This window comes from Macrotis lagotis, chromosome 5, assembly GCF_037893015.1.
Source record: "Macrotis lagotis isolate mMagLag1 chromosome 5, bilby.v1.9.chrom.fasta, whole genome shotgun sequence".
In the NCBI taxonomy this organism is placed as follows: domain Eukaryota; kingdom Metazoa; phylum Chordata; class Mammalia; order Peramelemorphia; family Peramelidae; genus Macrotis; species Macrotis lagotis.
In genome coordinates, this window is record NC_133662.1 from 14,387,931 (window position 1) to 14,409,176 (window position 21,246).

Consider the following 21,246-nt stretch of genomic DNA (forward strand, 5'->3'; position numbering starts at 1 on the left):
CAGTTTACCCCTCCTTATACAACCTAGTCCCCTTCTCTTCATCTCCCACATTTAGTTGTGTAGCATTTTAGCTATATGATTGGCATGTCCCCATTGCAACTCAGAACTTCTGAGTTGAAGAGATTTGGCAGGCTCAGCTTCTCCATTACTATACCTGGTAAATAACTTACATTTTAATTGGGAAAACAACATATGAATAATTGAGTATATGCAAGATACATCCATAGTACTTTCTTACATGGTAGGGGAGGGGAAAAGACCCCAAATCATCATTTCATAAGATATTCCTTTATGCTAATTCCTATTCCATTTAATCCTATAGTCTCCTAATCCCACTGGTCATTAAGAGACAGGGATTACCCAGCAAGGTCTTGGTTTCCAGAAATGAGGTGACCCAGCACAACTCAGTTCTACTGGTAGCATGTATGCAGAGAATGAGCAGCAGAGGCAGTATAGCGCAGCAACTGTTGTGTGGGAACGGAAGTAAGGTATGAGAGAAAATATGTTGTTAGGGCAGTCAAACAGTGGAGTCGGGCTGGAGACCTCTGGGGAACCCCATGAAACCACAGGGACAGCAGTGGTGTCTGACAACATCCTGAAAGTTCCACGCTCTACAGCCTAGTTGATTTGCCTTCCTGAATATCTGATTTCCCTATTCCTTTAACTCTGCACAGAAGGGGCTCTATTCTCCCTATCCACAACCTTGGAGTAGAAAAAAAATGGAAAATCTGCAAGGGATTGCTTCAAAACAATCCATTTTAGTGATGAAGAAACTGAGATTCAGGAACGAGAATGAACATGGTCATTTATACTAATTTGTTAAATAGTAACCGAGTCTGGTTTCCAGGCTTCCAATCTGATTCTCTTTCCATTTATGCTCTCTAGAAAAAAAAGAGGTAGTGGTAACAATGGATAGGAGAGATGTTGTATGTATGAATCAAGGATTCATGACATTTGAGAGTCTCTGAGGTAGTTGCTAAAGGGAGAGTTGGCGGTGGTGGGGCGGGGAGGATTTAATCAAGCTAGTCACTCTTGTAAGGGATTTTATAATATAGGCTCATTTGATCCTTGAAACAACTTTGGGAAGTAAGTGTTATTGTTATTCCCATTTTACACTTGAGGAAGCTGAGACAGACAGTGGTTAAGTGACTTGCCCAGTATCAGGTATAGCTGTTATGTGTCTAACTCAAATTTGCACTCAGATCTTTCCAACTTCAAGACCTGGTGTTCTTTTCACTAAGACCCCCTGGTTACCGCCAGATTATAGTAGTCATGCCATACAAAGTGTAAGCAGAGAGAGTAGGATCTTGTAAGCCACTTTTAGTTTATATTTTCAGTGGATTGCATGCATAGAGAGATTATCTTTTAACATGAAGGACCGTACAATACTTGTTAATGAATGGAAGCAACTTGATAGCTGTCCTCCCTTCACCCTGCTCAAACCCAGGAGAAGGAATGTGTCCACGTTCCAGTGTTTATGATCAGCAAGGCCCTAAATATAAACAGCACATTTTCCAATGGAGGAAGCTAGAAATGACTAGAAATCCTGTCTAGGTCTCACTCAGTAGTATTTAGCAGCATTTTGGATATTCTTCTTTTTTTATACTCCACTTTGTGCTCATTGGTTCTAATTTCTCTGATTAGGATAGTACATAGCCTTAAATTACGCAAAAATGGAAGAAGACATTACTACTCTTGGCTTTGGTATATGCAAAGCTGGCTTTGCTGAGGTTAATGCTCTTCAGACTGTGTACACTTCCATTGCTGGTATGCACAAGACACCAGAATATCATAGTGATAATGTGCCAGACAGATAGCTATGCTGGTGATGAGACCTAGAGCAAGAGAGGTATTTTAATATTGAAATATCCCACTGTCTAAACTAGGATAACATGGAGAAAATCTGGCATCATACTTTCTACAGTGAACATTATGAAACCCCTTAGGAACATACTTTTCTGTTAACAGAAGCTCCCTTAAATCCCCAAACCAACAGAGTGATGATACAGATCATATGTGAGATCTCCAACACCCCAATCACATATGTCATTGTATGCTTCTGCTCATACCACTGTAGTTAAGGACTCTGGCAATGATATCACTCACACTGAACCTGTCTGGGAGAGTTATTCTCTTCCCTATGCCATTCTTTATCTTGACTTGACTGGCTATCATTTGACAGATGGCCTCATGAAGAGCCTGACAGAAAGAGGGTATACCTTCAAATCCACAGCTGAAAGGGAAATTGTTTGTGACATCAAGGAGAAGTTTTGCTATGTTATTCTGTACTTCAAACATTGCTGTTTCATCCTTTTCCCTAGAGAAAAATTGTGACTTTTTGATATAGCATTTGTTCACTACTAGCAATGAGAGGTTCAGGGATTCAGAGGTCCTATTCCAGTCATTCTTTCTGGGAATGGAATCCTATGGCATTCTTGCGATGACTTTCAATTCTATCATAAAAAGTGATGTTGATATTAAAAAAAAAATCTATACCAACAAGTACCATTTGCCACATTTTTGTTGTTCAGTTGTTTTTCAGTTATATCCTATTCTTCATGACCCCATTTGGGGTTTTCTTGGTAGAAGTACTGGAGTGGCTTGCCATTGCCTTCTCCAGCTCATTTTATAGATGAGGAAACAGGGTCACACAGATACTAAGTGTCTGAGCTCATATTTGAACTCAAGAAGATGAGTCTTCCTGACTTCAGGCCCTGCACTCTATTCATTGTGTCACCTGACAGATGGCAGAAAGAAATCATAGCCTTGGCACCTAGAACAATGAAAATTAAGATCATTGCTTTCCCTGAATGTATTTTATCTTCTCCACTTTCCATCAGATATGAATCAAAACTAAGAAGAAATATGATGAATCTGGTCTATCCATAGTCCACTGCAAATACATCTAAATGAATATCTTGAAGATTTATAGCATTTGGTGTATGAACATTCAACAAAGTAAAAATTTTCCCTGGCAAATATACATCTCATATTATCTTCATGATACTGGAATAAGTCTTCTTGGAAGAGAAACATGTCCTTGGGGAAATTTTTATCTGAGATTAGACAAATATCAGCACTTTTTAGATTGTTGAACTGTTCCTGATTTGACCTCATTTTCAAATTAGGTTGTTCCCTTGGTGTACATTTTAGCACATCTTTGACTTAAACCCATTGTGGCTCACTTTATTTCTACAGGTAAGGCCAAGCATTATGTTCTATAGAAAATTGAACTGATAATATGGCAATATAGTATCTGACTCAATGACTATACAATTTAGTTCTATAAAGCATCATACGTGTATAGAGTATTTAAAGGTCAGATTTCCAACATGTAAAAGAAAGTAATAGAAATCATATCTTGAGGTTTAGAAAAAGAATTGGGAGAAACTGGAGGTCCCACTGTTTTGTTAATGCAAAAATGATGAAGCTTTGGGTCTCAAGGTTATGCCATATTGGATATTCCCAGCCTTGTCCTGTTCAGATGGATATTGGTGCTTTTTTTTAAGGAATCTAGACAAAGAGATTTATTAAGAGCATGAAGTTTGGAGGAATGGAAAGAGAAGAAGCTGTATACCCTTCATACATTGTATTAAGACATGTCTTAGCAATGGGATGCAAGTACATCTGTAGAACACTAGATTTCAAATTAGACAACCTAAATTCAAATCAAACTACTACTACTACTACTACTACTACTACTACTACTACTACTACTACTACTGCTACTAACTGTATGACCTTGAGAAACAATAACTAAACCTATCTGGACCTCAGTTTTTTCCTCTGTAAAATGATCAATTCCTTAACTCCTAAAGTGTTTCTTAACTTCAGATCTATGATCTAGGACCTGGGGAAGTATATAACTTTGACTTAGTTCTTGAATCCAACTTCCCCATTTTATGGAAAGTTAATTTGAGCCCCAGAGAAATTAAATTACTTGGCCTCTATCCCACTGAAAGTAGAAGATCTGGGATTCTAATCTACATAGTCCTCTAAGAAAGGTATTCATTTTATCTCATCAAACTTCACTAGTTTCCCTATAAAATTTTAATAAAAACAGGAGAGACTCCCTTCTTCACTTCCCATCTGTATGAACTGGGAAAATGGCCATCCTATCTGGGGGAAGGAGGATAGAGTGACTTCTTCTTTGGAGAAGAGACCCAGAGCAGAGAAGTCAAGATCTCTCTTACCATCACTGAAAAGGGTGGGAATGAGAAGGTCCAAAGTTCCTTGAAAAGCTGATAGCTCAGAAAAATACCAAGTTGGGAATTTTCATTTTCTTCTTCCCAAGCTTCTTTCTTTACCCTCCTCAGAACTTCATCTCTGGCCTCCATCTGATTGATTCATTCACACCCTCCAACCTACTTTTAGAAGGAGCCCTAGGGGAAAGGAGTAAGGCTTTGGAGTGGGGGCAGGAGAGAGACTTTGGAAGACCAGTTTCTCAGAGGGGATTCTGGATCAGACTTTGCTTTCTCTGTCTTTCCCAGAGTAGAGGGGGAAAACTGCTTTTTAGGGGGCAGCTGCTAAAAGTAGCACCCCAGTCCTGGAAAGAGAACTTGATTATTTTGATAGTGCTCCCCCCTCAACCTCTCAGCTCCACCCAGACTACTGAAGGAAGGACTCACATACTAAGTTCTGTACTGAGAATGGAACCTGAGATTTTCAAGAGAAATGAACAATATCTCACTGTGTTTCATATTTGGAAAGTGATACCACTGTAGTTAGCAATGTGGATTAAAACTCCTTCTCAATAACTTTGGTATGGGAGTAAGTAGGGGAGATGTAGTCAGTTGGGCCTTAGTGATTAGCAAGCTGACTAATTAGGGAGCCATGGTACCTTTCCTCAGGAAGCCTATAGTCTGACGGCAGGCAGAGAAGATATTTCATTGCCCCATTTAGAATATTTGGGGAAGACATGGTTCTAGCCCTCAAAATATTTCCCTTTCTAATGGAAGAGACAGTGCACATATGAAGTCACATATGAAATAATATATATGATGCTATATGTGAAAAAGGACTACTTGAAAAAGCAATTCAAATGAATATTTAAATGAGGATTAATAGAATATCAACAGAGAAAAGGGATATCATGTAGCATGTAGAATAATCTCTGAATTTGGAATCAGAAATCTTGGAATGACAAGTGACTTTCTTCCTAGTGCTTGTTTGAGGTTGGACAATTAACTTATATTTTCTGGGCCTGTTTTTTTCACCTGTAAAGTGAAAGAGTTGGAGTAAATTAACTTTGACTTAACTCTAGAGTGATAAACTCAGTTTGAATTCATGTAGTCTGAGCAAAGAAATACTAGAATAAAAGAATAATTACAGAAGGCTTCCTGGAAAAAAGCCAGGTCTTGAAGGGAATTTTGCAAGATGGCAGCTTCTAAATTCATTTACTGAGAAACCATAGAAGGGAAAAATTTTTGTAAGAACTTGGAGGCAGGAATAAATAGATAATATGAAAGGGAAATATCAGGGGAGACAGTGAGATCTATGCTCTTGGATAATAGTTACCTGTTTTCTTCATTAATTCACTTAACCTGTCTGAGTTTTGATTTCCTCCTCTAAATAAAAGGCAACTGGAACCTTGACCCACCTCAAAGGATTGCTGTGGGGGGAAGCACTTTATACAACGTAAATCACTAATTGTTCAATGTTATTGTTCATTGGGTAGCTGTGCCTCAGAGCTGTTTCTGTGTGACCCTCTGTAGCACACAAATGGTCAGATATATGGGACGCTCTGGGCCCTTCATGAAGCAGGAAATGGTTTGCATTCCTTATTTTCCCCACAGCAGCTTTGGGAAGAACCAGGCCCAACTCCCAGACCCCAGGGGCCTCAAGGGACCCAGTGGAAAAAGGAGAGCAGGAGAGGAATGTCTCAGGCCCTGGGAGTGGGGGCAGCTCTGCCTTCAGACCAGGACATCCTTCTCCTTCCTTTCCCCCTTTTCCCTTTAGCCTCCCTTTTTCTTTGAGAATCATGACAAAACAGCAAAGCCAATAACCACCATATCCAAATTGTAAATTTGTCCCATCATATCCAAATTACATCATGGGAAGTCAGAGCAGCTATTTAGTATATACTTTTCTAAAATTATTCAGAAAATCCATCCAGGAGTCATAAAGCTAGACGGAACCCTCAGAGGTCATTCCATCTTATTTTACAGATGACATTGATGTATTTGAAGTGATTTGTCCTGGATCACTCAAGTATTAAGTAAGAGAGATGGGATTTGAATCAAAAATCCCCGACTCCAAATATAGCTTGTGCATGGAGTCTATTAGGACTCTTTCTAGGGTATCCTAGTGTCACTAGAGGTCACAATGATAACTGAGAAGGAAAGGGGATAGTAGGGAAGGATCTATAGAAGGCTCAGCTGGAGCCAATTTTAGTTGTTGCTCTGTCCTTTTTCAGTGGATCTGACTCTTCATAACCCCATTGTGTTTCCTTGGCAAAGATACTAGTATGATTTGCATTTTCTTCTCCAGTTCATTTTGCAGATGAAGAAACTGAGTCAAACAGGGTTAAGTGACTTGCCCATATTTACATAGCTAATATATGTCTGAAACCAGATTTGAACTCAGTAAAATGAGTCTTCCTGACTCCAACTGGCACTCTGTCCACTGCCACTTGGCTGCCTTCCTGTACAATATTTTGGAAATTGCAACTGAATCCTTTGTACACAAGAACTAAAACCAATTTGGGTGAAGTTATTGATCAAGGCCCAGAAAAGGAGTCTTGAGGCCTAAATCTCACATTCATTTTGATGAAGCACTGTTTGCTTTCAGGTTAAAGAGAAGAGTAGGCTTTGGGAATGATGTCTTTTTAAAATTTAAGACATTTATCAAATGCCTTATACTTGCAAGATTCTGAACTACCTAGGTTTTGGGGGTGAAAGACACAGTAGAAACTTGTCTATGGCCCCTGAGAAATTCCCCAACTAGAGATATTTAAAAATTTAATAGGTACCATTCATTTAGGTCAAGAATCAGGGGGAAGGACTTTAATAGGTTCCTTCCAGTGTTTTTACTTTATGATTTTTGTCTGTGTTTCTGAATGTGTTTAGAGGAATGCCAGCAAAGTTTGTTGTTCATCCTTTGTTTCCTTTTTTCTTTTTTGTCCTTTGTTTTCAAAGAGGACCAATGACACCACTAGTTTAACTCTTAAAGGAATGGAGAGGATTGTTGAGGAAGAAGAAACAGAACCATGAAAGAATGAAGCTGTTTAGTATTAGAGAAGCAGGAATAGATAGATAGCAACCAAAAGTAGGGACACAGAGGGAAGGGTTTAAAAATAAATTAGCATTTTGTTAACAAAAATTATTTATGAATGTTAACATTTCTTAAGTACCTCCTCCCTGAGATATACAAATACAAAATTGAGATGGTTCTTGCCCTTAAGAGGTTTACATTTTACTGAAGAGAATACACAATCTTTTTAAAAAATACATGCAAAATGTGTGAGTAGGACTGACTCACATGGGGGTTAGGAAAGGGTAAGATGGTCTTTGAGATGCTTTCTTCCTTGAAGGAATGTGAGGGTCCCAAGAGGCAAGAGATGAGGAGGAGGAGGAGTATTACAACCATTGGTGAGTGACATTCTGGGCAAAGGCTTGGAAGCAAAAGGTTGAATTGAGAAACATCAAGAAGACTAGTATAGCTGCCACATGGAGGTCTATTGGGAGAAGTGATATAGACCACATGATTATAAGAACACTTGAAAAGAAAGGTTGGAGTCAGACTATGAAGGGCTTTAAATTCCAACCAGAGAAGTTTGTATTTTTCCCTAGAATGAATCAAGTCTTTGAAGCTTCTTGGGAAAGGGGATGACATGGTCAGAACATTTTAGAGATGTAAATTGGCAAAAAAGAGGAAGAGGATGCTAGAAAGGGGAAAGCTTGGATTCAGATACATCAATTGTAGACTCTTGTAATAGTCCAGAGGAGATGAAAAGGCCTTAAACTTATAAAGTTTGAGTAGATAAAAAGGCGAGAGAGGTGCAGGGCAAAGAGCTGAGAAGATGTGTCTGATTAGATATGAGGAAAGGGTGAGAGGGAAGAGTTGAGGATGATTCTTAGACTAGAAGAGTGCTTGCAAAAATAGGAAAGTTGGGAGAAGGGGTTAGGTTTAGGGTTAAGGGTGAAGAAAAGACAATGAGTTTAATTTTGGATAAGTTGCACTTGAGATGCCTGTGAGGCAGCCATGTAAAGGTGTACAGTAGGCAATTAAAGATGAGGGATCTGTGAGAATAATAGGGGGTGAATATACTGAAAACTTAGGTAAGAATCTTGCAAATTGAATCAGTAGGAGCTGATGGCATTTCCTAAATCTGGATGTCCTAGTTTGTTGCCTTCAGTCGTCCATAATCTATTTTCCCACTCTGATTAGTTTCCACTCCTGTGGTAAGTTCCTCCAACATCTTCCAAGCATCACCTGCTAAAGTTAGCAAAGATATGTTAGAAAGGACACTGAAACTGGAGACAGACAGAGGATCAGGATTCAGATCTTACCTCTGATATTTATTACCTGTGTAAATCTCAAGTAAGTCACTTAGTCTCTCAAGGTTTCAGTTTCCTTATCTGAAAATGAGAGATGAACTAGATGACTGACATTTAAGGTCTCCTCAAACTTTATATCTTTTGAGCCTCTTACCACATTTTTTGAGACCCATTCCTATCACCCACCATCCAGGGAGCTGAGGTAGCTAAGAGGTAGCTAAATTTTCTTAATATGCCTTATTTAAAATGCCTTGACTTTAAGACAAAACACAGCAGGGACTTATCTGTCCACTCCCTAGACTTTGGATCTCAGGCAGGGACAATATCTCTAAAGTAGACCTGACATATCCCTAAAATACCAGGCTACTCCTGTTCTTTTCCTGTTTGGAAAAGGGCAAATGGTTCAGGTTACCTATGAGGCTCCAAGGCACAGTGCCATCATCCTCTGAGGGATTCTGATATTCTGGAATTCTTAAACTAAAAGTATTCTGGAGTTATTGAAAGGGAACTGAGGGAAGGCAGAGTCAGCATGCCTTACCATTGGAAAAGAGATACAATTCTCATGATTTTGGGTCACTTCCAGTCTTCTCTTTCCCAATACTATTGGGATACTTAGATATCGGTATTGGTCAAAAATCAGATAAAAGGGAGGAGCTACCCTGAGAGATAGAATAGAGAGAAGTGATTCAATGAAGAAGAACAAAGTAGAGGTCCCAGGTCATTGGACATTCTCAGCATTCTCCTTGGCTATCACTTTAGAACTCAAATATCAGGAACAGCTAGGTGCTGAAGTGGATAGAGTGTTTGGTCTGGCATCAAATCTGTCCTCAAACACTTGATAACTGTGTGACCTTGGATAGATCATTTAGCCTCTATCTACCTCAGTTTCCTCAGTTGTAAAATAGGATCAATAATAGAATCTGTCTTCTAGAGTTGCTGTAAGGCTCAAATGAGATAAGAATTATAAAATGTTTATCTTAGTTTCTGACACATAGTAAGCACTATATAAATGTTATTTATTAAGATTATTATAATCCTCACCTTCGCTATGTGGGTAACTGTCAAATGTATATATCCAGTCTTGGTTTCTCTCTTGAGCTGCAGTTAGTTACCAAAGAGACTTTTCAGATTCCAAATGTCCCACACAGAACACATTCTCTTAATATCTTAGTCCATTCTTCTTCCCTCTTTCTGTTAAGGGCACCGGCATCTTTGTAGACATGCAGATTTAAAATCTCAAGAGTCATCTCAACTTCTCAATCTTCCTCACCTCATATATCCAATCAGTTGCTGAGTCATGGTGGTTCTACCTCACTTTTTTCTCATCTGGTTCCCTTTTTCTCGCTCAGACAGCTACCACCAGACACATATCAGATCCTCATCTTTGACAATGGTAATAGCCTCCTTGTTGATCTCCCTGTCTAGTGATCAGGGAGGACTGGCACTCTGGTGTGAGGGTTTGGTAAATTCTCAAGGTGGCTCATCTGCCTTTCATGTTCACCTTTAATCTATCTCTTACCTGCAATTTCAAGAAGTGGTAGCATGCACAGCAACCACACCTCACTGTCTTGGCAAATGGTGAGAGTAACTAACTCTCTCAGTGAGTTAGGGAGATTCCCCATATATGTGCAGACTTCCCCAGTGGAATAGCATATGAGAACAATTTGTTTCAGTGGCCAAGAAGCAGTACTGTGGAGTCTTAAGAGGTTGGTCAGACATTGAAGGCACTGCTGCATCTAGGCCATCATGTCTTTACTTTTGTCCTACAACTGGACTTTGATGACTCTGGAAGAGAAGCTGAAGCTGAAGATTGCAACTTTGCCTCACTTAAGCTCAATTCATGTACATATCGAGACCAATGATGTCACTTAGAAGGACAAACAGCAACAATTCTATGACAAGTGACATCCTTAATGCATAGGTCTGACCATATCACTCTTCCTCAGCAGACTTCAGTGGTTCCCCATTGCTTTCAGGAACAAATATAACCCCCTTTAACATTTAAAACTTTTCAAAATCTAGTTTCTGCCTTCATTTCCAGTTTTATTATTACTCATTTATCATTCTCCTTCACTCTATTGTCTAGTCAAATTTTGTTGCTGTTTCTATGTCTTTTTGCCTTTTTGCCTAGCCTATACTTTTTAGAATTTCTAGTCTCCTTCAAAGATCAGCTCAAATAAAGTCAGGAAGTCATGAATTCAAATGCACTCTGAAACTTCCTCTGTGTTTCATTGGAAAGTGGCTAACCTGTTTGTCTTAGTTTTCTTATCCCTAAAATGGGGATGGGAATAGTAGCTACTTCCCAGAGTTGTAAGAATAAAATGAGAGAATATTTGTAAAGTACTTTGAAAACCTTGAAGTGGGACAACTATATGGTACAACAGATAGAGTGCCAGACACGGACTCAGGAAGACTCATCATCCTGAGTTCAAATGTGACCTCAGATGCTTATTGTGTTACCCTGAGCAAGTCACTTAGCCCTATTTGCCTCAGTTTCCTCATCTGTAAAATGAGCTGGAGAAGGAAATGACAAATCCTTCAGTATCCTCAATGAAAAAAACAAAAAATAAATGGGTCCCAAAGTCAATTGAACAATTGTACAACAAAATCCTTAAAGCTAAAATATAATATAAAGCTATAATGATATAACTGTTATTATCAAATTATTTTCATATGAGGTCTCTTGCAGCACACCTGAGTCACATTCCAACTGCAAATCTGACTAAAATGTAATTGTGAAATCTCTGACAAAATAAATAAAAATACAATAAACATAGATAATGTTAATATGTGACTTTCTAAGTTAATAAATATCTTATTCAATATTCCTTGTTAATGTTCCCTCAAATTACCTTATATATATTTTTTATATTTTGTTTATATTTATGTACATGCATTTTCTCCTTAATAGAATAGAATCTCCTTGAAGGCAAGGAATATTTCAATTTTGTGTTGTACTCTCAGTGCTTTGCAGTGTCTAGCCTAACACAGATATTTAATAAATCCTTGTTGATTGAATGATTGAAAAACACATTTAGTAAGTACTTAATATGAGCCAGGCACTGTGAGAGGCTTGCAATACAAATACCAAAGTGAGATAGTACCTATCCTTAAAGGATTTACATTTTAATAGGAAGATACCATACTTTGAAGAAAGTGATGTCCAGGGAAGGAAGGCTATATCTGGCTATATCAGAAGATTGATGTTGAACCAAAGGGTAGTCAATTCATATGTTCTCTCCAGAAACAATGGTAATATTTATTAGATTACTGATTAATCTCAATGGTAATATTAATAATAGTATTAATTTGATTAATCTGAACTTAGAGCAAGAGATGGAAAGGAGTTGGAGATTGGAGGAGATCCTATACATGACAACAGATTGGACTGTGTATTGGAGAGCTAGGACCAGCTAGATATAAGTTGAACTCATTCATTCACTAATTCAGATTGCTCAGTCTAAGGTGGAAGTTCCAGAACTGAGTAGATAAAGCTGCCTAGGAACAGGGAGCATATCTCTGGTGATCAGTTCCAGGAGGGCTATTCCAATTGAGAAATGGATAGATGGCAAGATGGTGGATGACTAGATAAGAAGATGTGAAACAAATTGATTGACTGATCAATCTATTAATTGTGAAAGTACATTTAGATCTAGATTAGTTTGAATAAGGTATCCCTTGGAGTGGCCCCATTATTTTTATTCTTTTTTTCTAGGTTTTTGCATGACAAATGGGGTTAAGTGGCTTGTCCAAGGCCACACAGCTAGGTAATTATTAAGTGTCTGAGACCGGATTTGAACCCAAGTACTCCTGACTCCAGAGCTGGTGCTTTATCTATTGCACCACCTAGCCGCCCCTATTATTTTTATTCTTACTGCATATTTCCATTGGCCTGGAATAAATTACCATTATTTTACATGATTATAACCTCAAATAGTGAGAGTTTGAATACATTTGATTACTTCATTGCTTGCACTATTTGGGACTTGGCTATAAAGTTTTAAGAAGTTTTAGGAAGGACACAGGACTGGTTAGGGAATCTAGATAGGTCATTTTCTGTTCTCAGGAACATTCTTATCAGAAATAAATTTAAGGAAGTTGGACTAGATAATCTTAAGGTTGCATTCCACCTTCAAATTTGATATCTGTTCTATGATATTAAAATGGAACATTAATGAGAAAAAAGAGAAAGAGTGCTTAGGAAAGGTGATGGTATCCCTAGTGTTACAAACTCAGGAAATATCAAGCAAGTCCCTTAAAAGGGCAAACTATGCGACACTCCCCCGAGGACTGAGTACCCAGATCCTTTTCAACTTCCTGTTTGGAAGGTCTGTGACTCCCCTTACTCCAGCTAGGTCTGGGAAGCTAGGGCTCCACTCCCACTCCTTCTCTGGTTCCTGCCACCCTCTCCCTTGTCAGGTCAGAGTTGGCAGTCAGCAAGCCAACTTGGTTAGTGGGGTGAGGGAGGAAAGATGGACCTGGGACGCCATCAAAGAAACCCAGCCACTGGTTTCCCAGATATCAAGCCATCTATCCCCTGGGCCCCTATCTCACTATCATCCTAACCTGCTGTAACCTCAAGATATTCCCTATTTGCGGTATGATGGGTTATTATGACTTCTCAATACACCACACATCAGCCAAGCTACAGTTGTACTTGGAGGCAGCTAAACAAAGAGGGTTGAATTGCATTCTTGTTAGGCACCCCAGGCTCCACATGTAGCAGGTATAATCACAGGTCATCTGGTTTAGTCTTAACAGAAAAGCTTGAATGAGGGGGAGGAGTGGAACTAGGGTAATAGAGGTTCAGCCAAGAAAAAATAGTCAGGCGGGCTAAGCTGGAGTCCAGTGCATGGGAGGGGGCCGGTGTCAGACAGGAAGCCAGAATCCCACAACTGAAGTGAGTGTTGGGCAGAGCAGTATGTGAACAGATGGGAAGAGGCTTTGCTCTGCCTCCTCAATTCTGCTTTCCTTTCCCTTGTCCTTAGCACCATTCAAATAAGAATACTGGAGTTAATATTTTATGTTATGTTTATGGAGTACATACCTTTTAGCTAAGGAAAAAAGTAGGAGCAAAAGTAAGGATGGTGAAAGTGTGTTCCAGGGATAAAGAAATATTCTTGTACTAGAGAATGAGGGAGGTTACCTTAGCCAGGTATTCTACCATGTGCTGAACAGTTCTGAATTGAAAGCACAATCCAGTTTTGCAAGGTATCCCATTTTGCAGAGTATATTGGGTGAGAGGTATGGGTCCCTTCCCTGTTTTGTTGCCGAAAATCCCATGGAGGAGGCAAAATGATAGCTTAAGGAAAACTGAAGAAGGAGCTGGTTAATTCTTGGTTTTTAGTTATACTTAAGAATGAAGAAAAAAAAATGTTGATAAGTGCCTACTATGTGTGCCATAGCAACTAGGTGGGGCAATGGGTAAAGTGTGGGACCTGGAGTCAGGAAGACCTGAGTTCAAATGTGATCTCTGACACTAGCAGTGTGACCCTGGATAAGTCACTCTTCTGTGTTTGCTTCAGTTTCCTCATCTGTAAAATGAGCTGGAAAAGGAAATGGGCAAACCACTCTAGTATCTTTACCAAGCAAACCCCAAAAGGGTCATGAAGAGCCAAGCATGTCTAAAACAACCAATCACCAGCAACACATTGTTTTTTGGCACTGTGTTAAGTTGCAAGTATTATCTCACAACAGTCTTGGGAGGGAGGTGCAATAATAATAATCATTATTATTATTATTGTCCTCATTTTAGTGTTCAGGAAATTGAAGCAAATAGAGATGAAATAACTTTCCCAGAGTCATACATAGCTAGCAAGAATCTGAGGTTAGATTTGAATACAATCTTCCTAACTGTAGATCCAGAACTCTCTCTCTCTATTTATTGTTCTACCTTATTACCTCTGGGAACTAATCAAAAACTTTCTCTCCTGTCACTCCAGTACCTAGTAGGCAGGAATCTACTTATCAGATTAGTAGCTCAAGTGTCAGGATACTATCTTTTCTTTCTTTTACATATTATCTAAACTATTACCTAACTTAATTTACAAGAATGCTCAGTGCAGAGAGCTGGCTAACAAAAAAGAGTGAGTTATGTATGGGGACTTCTGACTTTTGATATTAAGTATCCTTTAAGACAAAAAAAATACTTGGGTGAAACTGCCCTCAAAGTTCATTCATACCAGATAGTGTATGAGGAAGGATACTATTCCATATTTCAATGTCAACTCCCTTTTTCACAAACTTCTCTAGCTCCATTGATATCCCACTAAAAATCATTCTTTTACAACTCAAGAACTGCAAATGAATCAAGCTGTGGGTTCAAGGGAAAATTGGAAAACCAGTTTTAAAAAACAAATATGTCTTATGTCCTTCTTTATCTACTTTCAAGGATTTCCTTGGGGGTTCTCTTTTGTAAAGAATTCTGAGTTTGATAATTGCAAGAAAGGGGGTAATGAGGAAGAAATATCTTTTATTGGAGGCAACTGTGAGCTCAGTAATCAAATTAATGGCACCATGTGACCATTGTTCCTTGAAAGGAGTCTATTTGTTGAATACCCTTTGGATAAACTCATCATTCTTGTAACTTCCCAGAGACTTCCTTCTCTGGCTACCACTATGTTATGTGTATTATCTCTCTCTCTCTCTCTCTCTCTCTCTCTCTCTCTCTCTCTCTCTCTCTCTCTCTCTCTCTCTATTAAAGTATGTTCTCCTTGGGAGCAGGCACTGTCTCACTTTTCTATTCGCATCCCCAGTGAAGAATTGGTTTGCAAATAGATTGGCCAAGGAGCATTCAATAATATGGCAATACTTCTAAGATAAAAAACATTTGATGATGATCTCTGATGCTTGGTGCCCTCTGGCTTGGGAGCCTTCTCACATATCTCCTCTTCTCTTTTTCCTCAGATCATGATGAGTAGATAACAGTGCCCCAACTGACCATGGCTCCCTGGAAGAGGAGTCGTCATGGCCTGGGCTTTCTCTGCTGCTTTGGGGGCAATGACATCCCTGAGATCAACCTTCGGGACAACCATCCACTGCAGTTCCTGGAGTTCTCCAGTCCCATCCCACCTGCTGAGGAACTCAATGCCCGCTTTGCTGAGCTTGTGGTCAGTATCTTCAGAAGGCAAAGAAGAAATTGAAGGGGTCGGATAGAGCATCCTGGCATTGGGATATGGGAGGCTCAGTGGTAGACAGGAACATGTGAAAGAAGAAGAATGGTGGGGGGGAGGATATAGGGAGAAGGACCAACACAAAGAGCTAAGTATGTTGATAGGCAGAGGAAAATGTGCTGGATATGAATAGAGGTAAAGAACCTGGATTTGAATCCCAACTTTGCTACTTATTAGCTATGGGACCTTGAGCAAGTCACTTAATTTCTCTGGGTCAAAAATCCCTCATCTATAAAATGATTAGATAAACTATAACTTCTAAGGTTGTAACCTTCAAACTCTAAATCTAAGAGCCTATAAGAGAAAAATAAAAGAGAACTGTGTGAGAGGTGATATGTACTTCCTACACCCAAATCTGGGCTGCTGTAAGTCCCTTCAACATTGCTAGAAGAATAGAGCTAAAGGGTTGGAGGAATTGGATGGAGGAATCCCCCTTTTCTACTGGGCATTGCCCCCTGCTAAGCCCTGGACTATATAGTGGCAGATGACCTGGATTTCTGGGAAATCATTCAGTTACTAAGCATGAAAAACTTCCAAATAATTGAACACTTGTCTTTTCTTCTCTCTATGTGGAATCTCCCTGGGACTCTCTGTAGGTTTCTTTTGGGTAAGCTCATTGCTGGCAGACTCTACAGGGCTCTGAACTGGGAGAGTTTAGCTAGAGAAGATGAAGGGATTGTGCATTTTGCAACTGCATATCATGTTAACAAATCTAAAGAATTCTGAAATATCTAGCCAACCAACTTATTGATCATAAATCAAGGGATCTGGGTTCCATAGCCAACTCCAGCCTGACTTATTACCTTATTCTGAGTACCACTTTTCTAACACCATATATTGTGATGGTGTTAGAAATTAGGGGCAGCTGGGTGGCACAGTGTATAGAGCACCAGGCCTGGAGTCAGGAAGATGCACCTTCCTGAGTTCAAATGTGATCTCAGATATTACTTGTGTAACCTGAGACAAGTCATTAACCCTGTTGGTCTCGGTTTCTTGAGTACCTTCGCCAAAAAACTCCAACATGGGATCTTCAATGAACAACAACAACAAAAAAAGAAATTAGTAGAAACAGGAAATATAGTTTTGTTTCTAGGGAGAAGATAACCTATTAGGAAGAAAGGATCCCCTCCTTGTTTAGCAAACAAGGTCTTCCCATCGGAAGCCTCCAGTTTAATAAAGGAGACAGGAAAGAAACTCAGGAAACAGACATAAGGACTGGCACAGAAATATCAATACAGATTAATTTGTTCATAATAATATCCTGATAATCTGTTCTAGCAGAAGGGAATGTAATACAGATAATCTAAAATCACTTATATTTGTCTTTGAAATATTCTTCTCTTTAAATATGGACATGTTGGATCTAGGAATTTGTAACATTTCCAACAAGAAATGAAGCTACTTCATAAAGGCTCAATTCAAAAGAAGCAGGCAGGATTTCTTGACTTCTCAGCTCTGCTGAGTGGTGAGGAATTATAAGCATCAGGGAAGCTTGGATGAAGCCCTTCCTAAACTCTTAAAATTTTCAGACTCATACGTTTCCTAAGAGTAGTCAGTGTATCAATAACCATTTATTAAGCGCCTACTATGGGTCGGGCACTATGTCAAGGGTTGGGGGAAAAAAAGAGGCAAAAGGAAGACCTTTCCCCAAGGAGCTTACAATTTAAAGGGGAAGATACTATGTAAACAAATATACAAAGAATTCTCTATACAGACCAAATAAGAAAATAATTAACAGAGAGCAGGCATTGGAATTAACAGGGGTTGGGGAAGGCCTCTTCTTATTTTATTTTATTTTAATTCTATTTTTTTAGGTTCTTGCAAGGCAAATGGGGTTAAGTGGCTTGCCCAAGGCCACATAGCTAGGTAATTATTCAGTGTCTGAGGTAGGATTTGAACTCAGGTACTCCTGACTCCAGGGCTGGTGCTCTATCCACTGCCAGCTAGCTGCTCCAGAGGAAGGCTTCTTTTAAAAGGCAGGATATTAATTAGAAAAATAAATCAAATATTTTGGTTTAAATAGTATCTCAATATAAAAGATCATTTTTCTGTTGTAAAAATTATTCACCCACCAAGCATTTATTAGAGCAGGCATAATAGAGAATATTTGTGGTCCCTACTTCTGGGGAGGCCAAGATTGGTAGATTGCTTGAATTTGGAAATTCTAAGGTACAGTAGGCAACAGCCAATTTGGTGGCCAACACCAGTATGATGAGCCTTGAGAGAAGTCTGTAAAATTGACTTGTATTGACTAAGAAAAGGTGAATAGTGACCAGTCAGAGACTTAGCAGGGCAAAGCTTACCATGCTGATCAGCAGTGAGATGAGGCCAATGAGTGATCTTTATGTCTTCCTAATATCATCTTAACCTTTTTTTTCATTTGTGCATGCAATCTCTTTTTTTGTCTGTTGAAGTTTTTCTTTTCCTTCTTATCCCAGGTCAGGTGCTTCAACTTTTGCTCTATCTAGAAGTGATTCTTTCATCCTCAAATCAAAAATCCCCTAATTCAGCTAATTAAATTCTAACTTGGATTATAGTTAGTTGGTGACATGGAGAAATTCAGTCTCAAAAAACAAAACAACATTCATTAGATGTCTTCTCTGGGCCAAACACTGTGCAAAGTGCTAGAGTTTAAAAAATGAAAACAGTTCCTGTACTCAGTGTACTGATTCAAAGAACTTTTTTTAAAAAAAGCCTTAATGAATCAGATTAGCTTTTGCTGTCAATAAGTAATTAGCATGCCAGGAATGAAAATAAATTCAGAGAATTCTCTTTTAGCTCAATTTAGCTCAGTGAACATTTAGAGCTTAACAGACCTACTAACTGTGTGACCCTGGACAAGTCATTTAACCTGGTTTGCCTCAGTTTCCTCATCTATAAAATGAGTTGGAGAATGAAATAACAAACTGCTCCAATATCTTTGTCAAGAAAATCCCAAAATGGAATCAGGGAGACTCAAACATGGTTGAACAGCAACAACAACAAATTGTGCAAAACTGAGTGCTACTCAGGGTTTTAAAAAAAAAAGTTGAAAAAGACATAATACTGCCCTTAAAGAAGAAATTACCATTTATTAGGGGTTAAGATAATACAAAAATAACTGTAACCCAAGTTAGAATAAAATACTAGAATATCATATATGATATGATTTGAGGGGGAAGGAATACTCCTAGGTAGAGGGAAGGCTGAAGTATCTGACCTGGAGTATGAAGAAAGAGAAAAAATTTCAACAGGCAAGGTGTGGGAGGAGGTCCTTTAAGGCATGGAAGATTGCATGCACAACTGAAAAGAGTCAGGATAATATTAGAAAAACGTTTGGCTAAGGAATGAGAATGCTTGAAGGGGAATACTTTGAACAAAGGCCAATAATGTAAGTTAGAGCCAAATTGTGTATATCCTTAAATGTCAGACTAAGAGGTTTGCATTTTATTCCACAGGCCATTAGAAATATACACACACACACACACACACACACACACACACACACACATATATATATATGTATATATGTATATAGACCAATCATAGCTGTATATTAAGGTTACTTTGGCACATTTGTGGTAGTTGAGACCAGGAAGATGGCTATTCTAGTTTTCTAAACAAAAATTCTTTTTTTTTTTAGGTTTTTGCAAGGCAAATGGGGTTAAGTGGCTTGCCCAAGGCCACACAGCTAGGTAATTATTAAGTGTCTGAGATTGGATTTGAACCCAGGTACTCCTGACTCCAGGGCCAGTGCTTTATCCACTATGCCACCTAGCATCCCCTCTAAACAAAAATTAATAAGAATTTACATTATAGTTTTATTAGGATGGAGAAATGCAAGAGACCCTAGAGAGACAGAATCATTTGAACTTGACAACTTGATAGGATATGGGAGGTGAGAGAGAAATAGGAATGAAAGAGAACTCTGAAGCTAGGAGTTTTCAGGATTGAGATGATGACCATGCCATTAATGGTAATAGGAAGGGAAGAGTGATAGATCTTGAGGAAAAATTAATGAGTTGGGGACCCATTGAGGTTCAGGTGTCAGTGGGATGGATGTCCAGGTGAGTTGTGTCATGTTAAGTAATTAGTGCTATAGGACTGATGTTCAGGGAAAAGAAAGAAACTGAAGACAAAAATTTGTGAGTCATCTAGACATGGGTGACAATTAAAGTCTTGTGAGCAGATGACCTTCCAAAGGAAAGAGGAGAATGGATTGCCAGTGGCAGAAGTGGGGAGTGGGATGGATGCCCACAGTTATGGGCAGGAGGAGCCAATGGAAAGTGAGGAGTAGTTAGAGAAAAAGGAGAACTAAAAAGGAACATTGTCCTGGAATTAAAGAAAAAAGAAAGTATCCACTAGAAGATGAGATTGGTTAATAGTTAACAATGCTGAATGCTTCAGGAAGGTCAAGGAGGATGAAGTCTTAGAAGAGGCCAATTAGAAGATCATTGGTGATTCTGGAAATAATAATTTCAGCCAAGTGATAAGGGTGGAAGTGATATTAAAGGGAGTTGGAGAATGAATAGATTGTGAGGAAATCAAGGTTGGTAGGAACAGAAAAAGACTTTGTAGAAAGAGGATAAGGGAGATGAACTTTAATTTTTTTTTAGGTTTTTGCAAGGCAAATGGGGTTAAGTGGCTTGCCCAAGGCCACACAGCTAGGTCATTATTAAGTGTCTGAGACTGGATTTGAACCCAGGTACTCCTGACTCCAAGTCCGGTACTTTATCCACTATACTACCTAGCCACCCCGATGAACTTTAATTTTAATAGTCAACAAGCATTTAGGGTCTTCTATGTATGAGGCACTGCGCTAAGTATTGGGGGATACAAAGACTAAAAAAAGTCCCTGTCCTCATTTGCTCACAGTGTATAAGGGAAGTCTATATGTAAATAAGCTGTTACATCTATATCTATATCTATATCTATATCTATATCTATATCTATATCATCATCTGTATCTATATCTATATCTATCTATATCTATATCTATCATATCTATATCTATCTATATCGATATCGATATAGATGGTTTTTTTATGCTAACTCTCAGAAGAGGATGTCATATTGGTGATATGCTTATTTTTGCTTATTCTTGTGCTTTAGAGAAAGATTGATGCAGATCCAGTTCAGAGTTTCTTGGAGCATTCCAAACAGCAAAAAATTAATATTAAATCTGGACATGAATAGATATGGAGGTACTTAAATAGTATTTAGGTTGGAGAGAGGGTGTTTTAGGAGTGGAGTGGGAGGGCAGCATGAGGATTGTTTATATGATAGAAACATTAGAGAAGGAACTATGAAAAGTCCTTTTTTGGACTATTTATCATAAGGGCAAATAAACATCAGCAAGAAGAAAAAAACATTGAACTGAAACTCAGAAGATGCTTCATCTAACCCTTTGTCATTGTATCTGATGGATAGAGCTTGGTGAGTGAGATTAGAGAAGATTTTTCCTGGGAAAGCTTTAGTGAAAATTGATAGGTAAGTATAAGACAATTGGATGCAGATGTAACCAAACTAAACAGAGAAAATAAGCTGTTTTATGATCTATAGTAATCATTGCATTTATGATGAGTTATAAAGAATCA

The 21,246-nt window shown here is 38.7% G+C and overlaps 1 protein-coding gene across 3 annotated transcripts in view; it reads left to right on the top strand.

The window, feature by feature from the left end:
• DAAM2 (dishevelled associated activator of morphogenesis 2) overlaps positions 1–21,246 on the top strand; it is a 146,443-nt gene that overhangs the window by 69,985 nt on the left and 55,212 nt on the right. For all 3 annotated transcript variants that reach the window (XM_074236857.1, XM_074236856.1, XM_074236858.1), the window contains exon 2: positions 15,405–15,607. In XM_074236857.1, coding sequence (XP_074092958.1) covers positions 15,440–15,607 — 168 coding nt within the window. In that variant the 5' untranslated portion in view covers positions 15,405–15,439. The remainder of the gene's footprint in view (positions 1–15,404; positions 15,608–21,246) is intronic.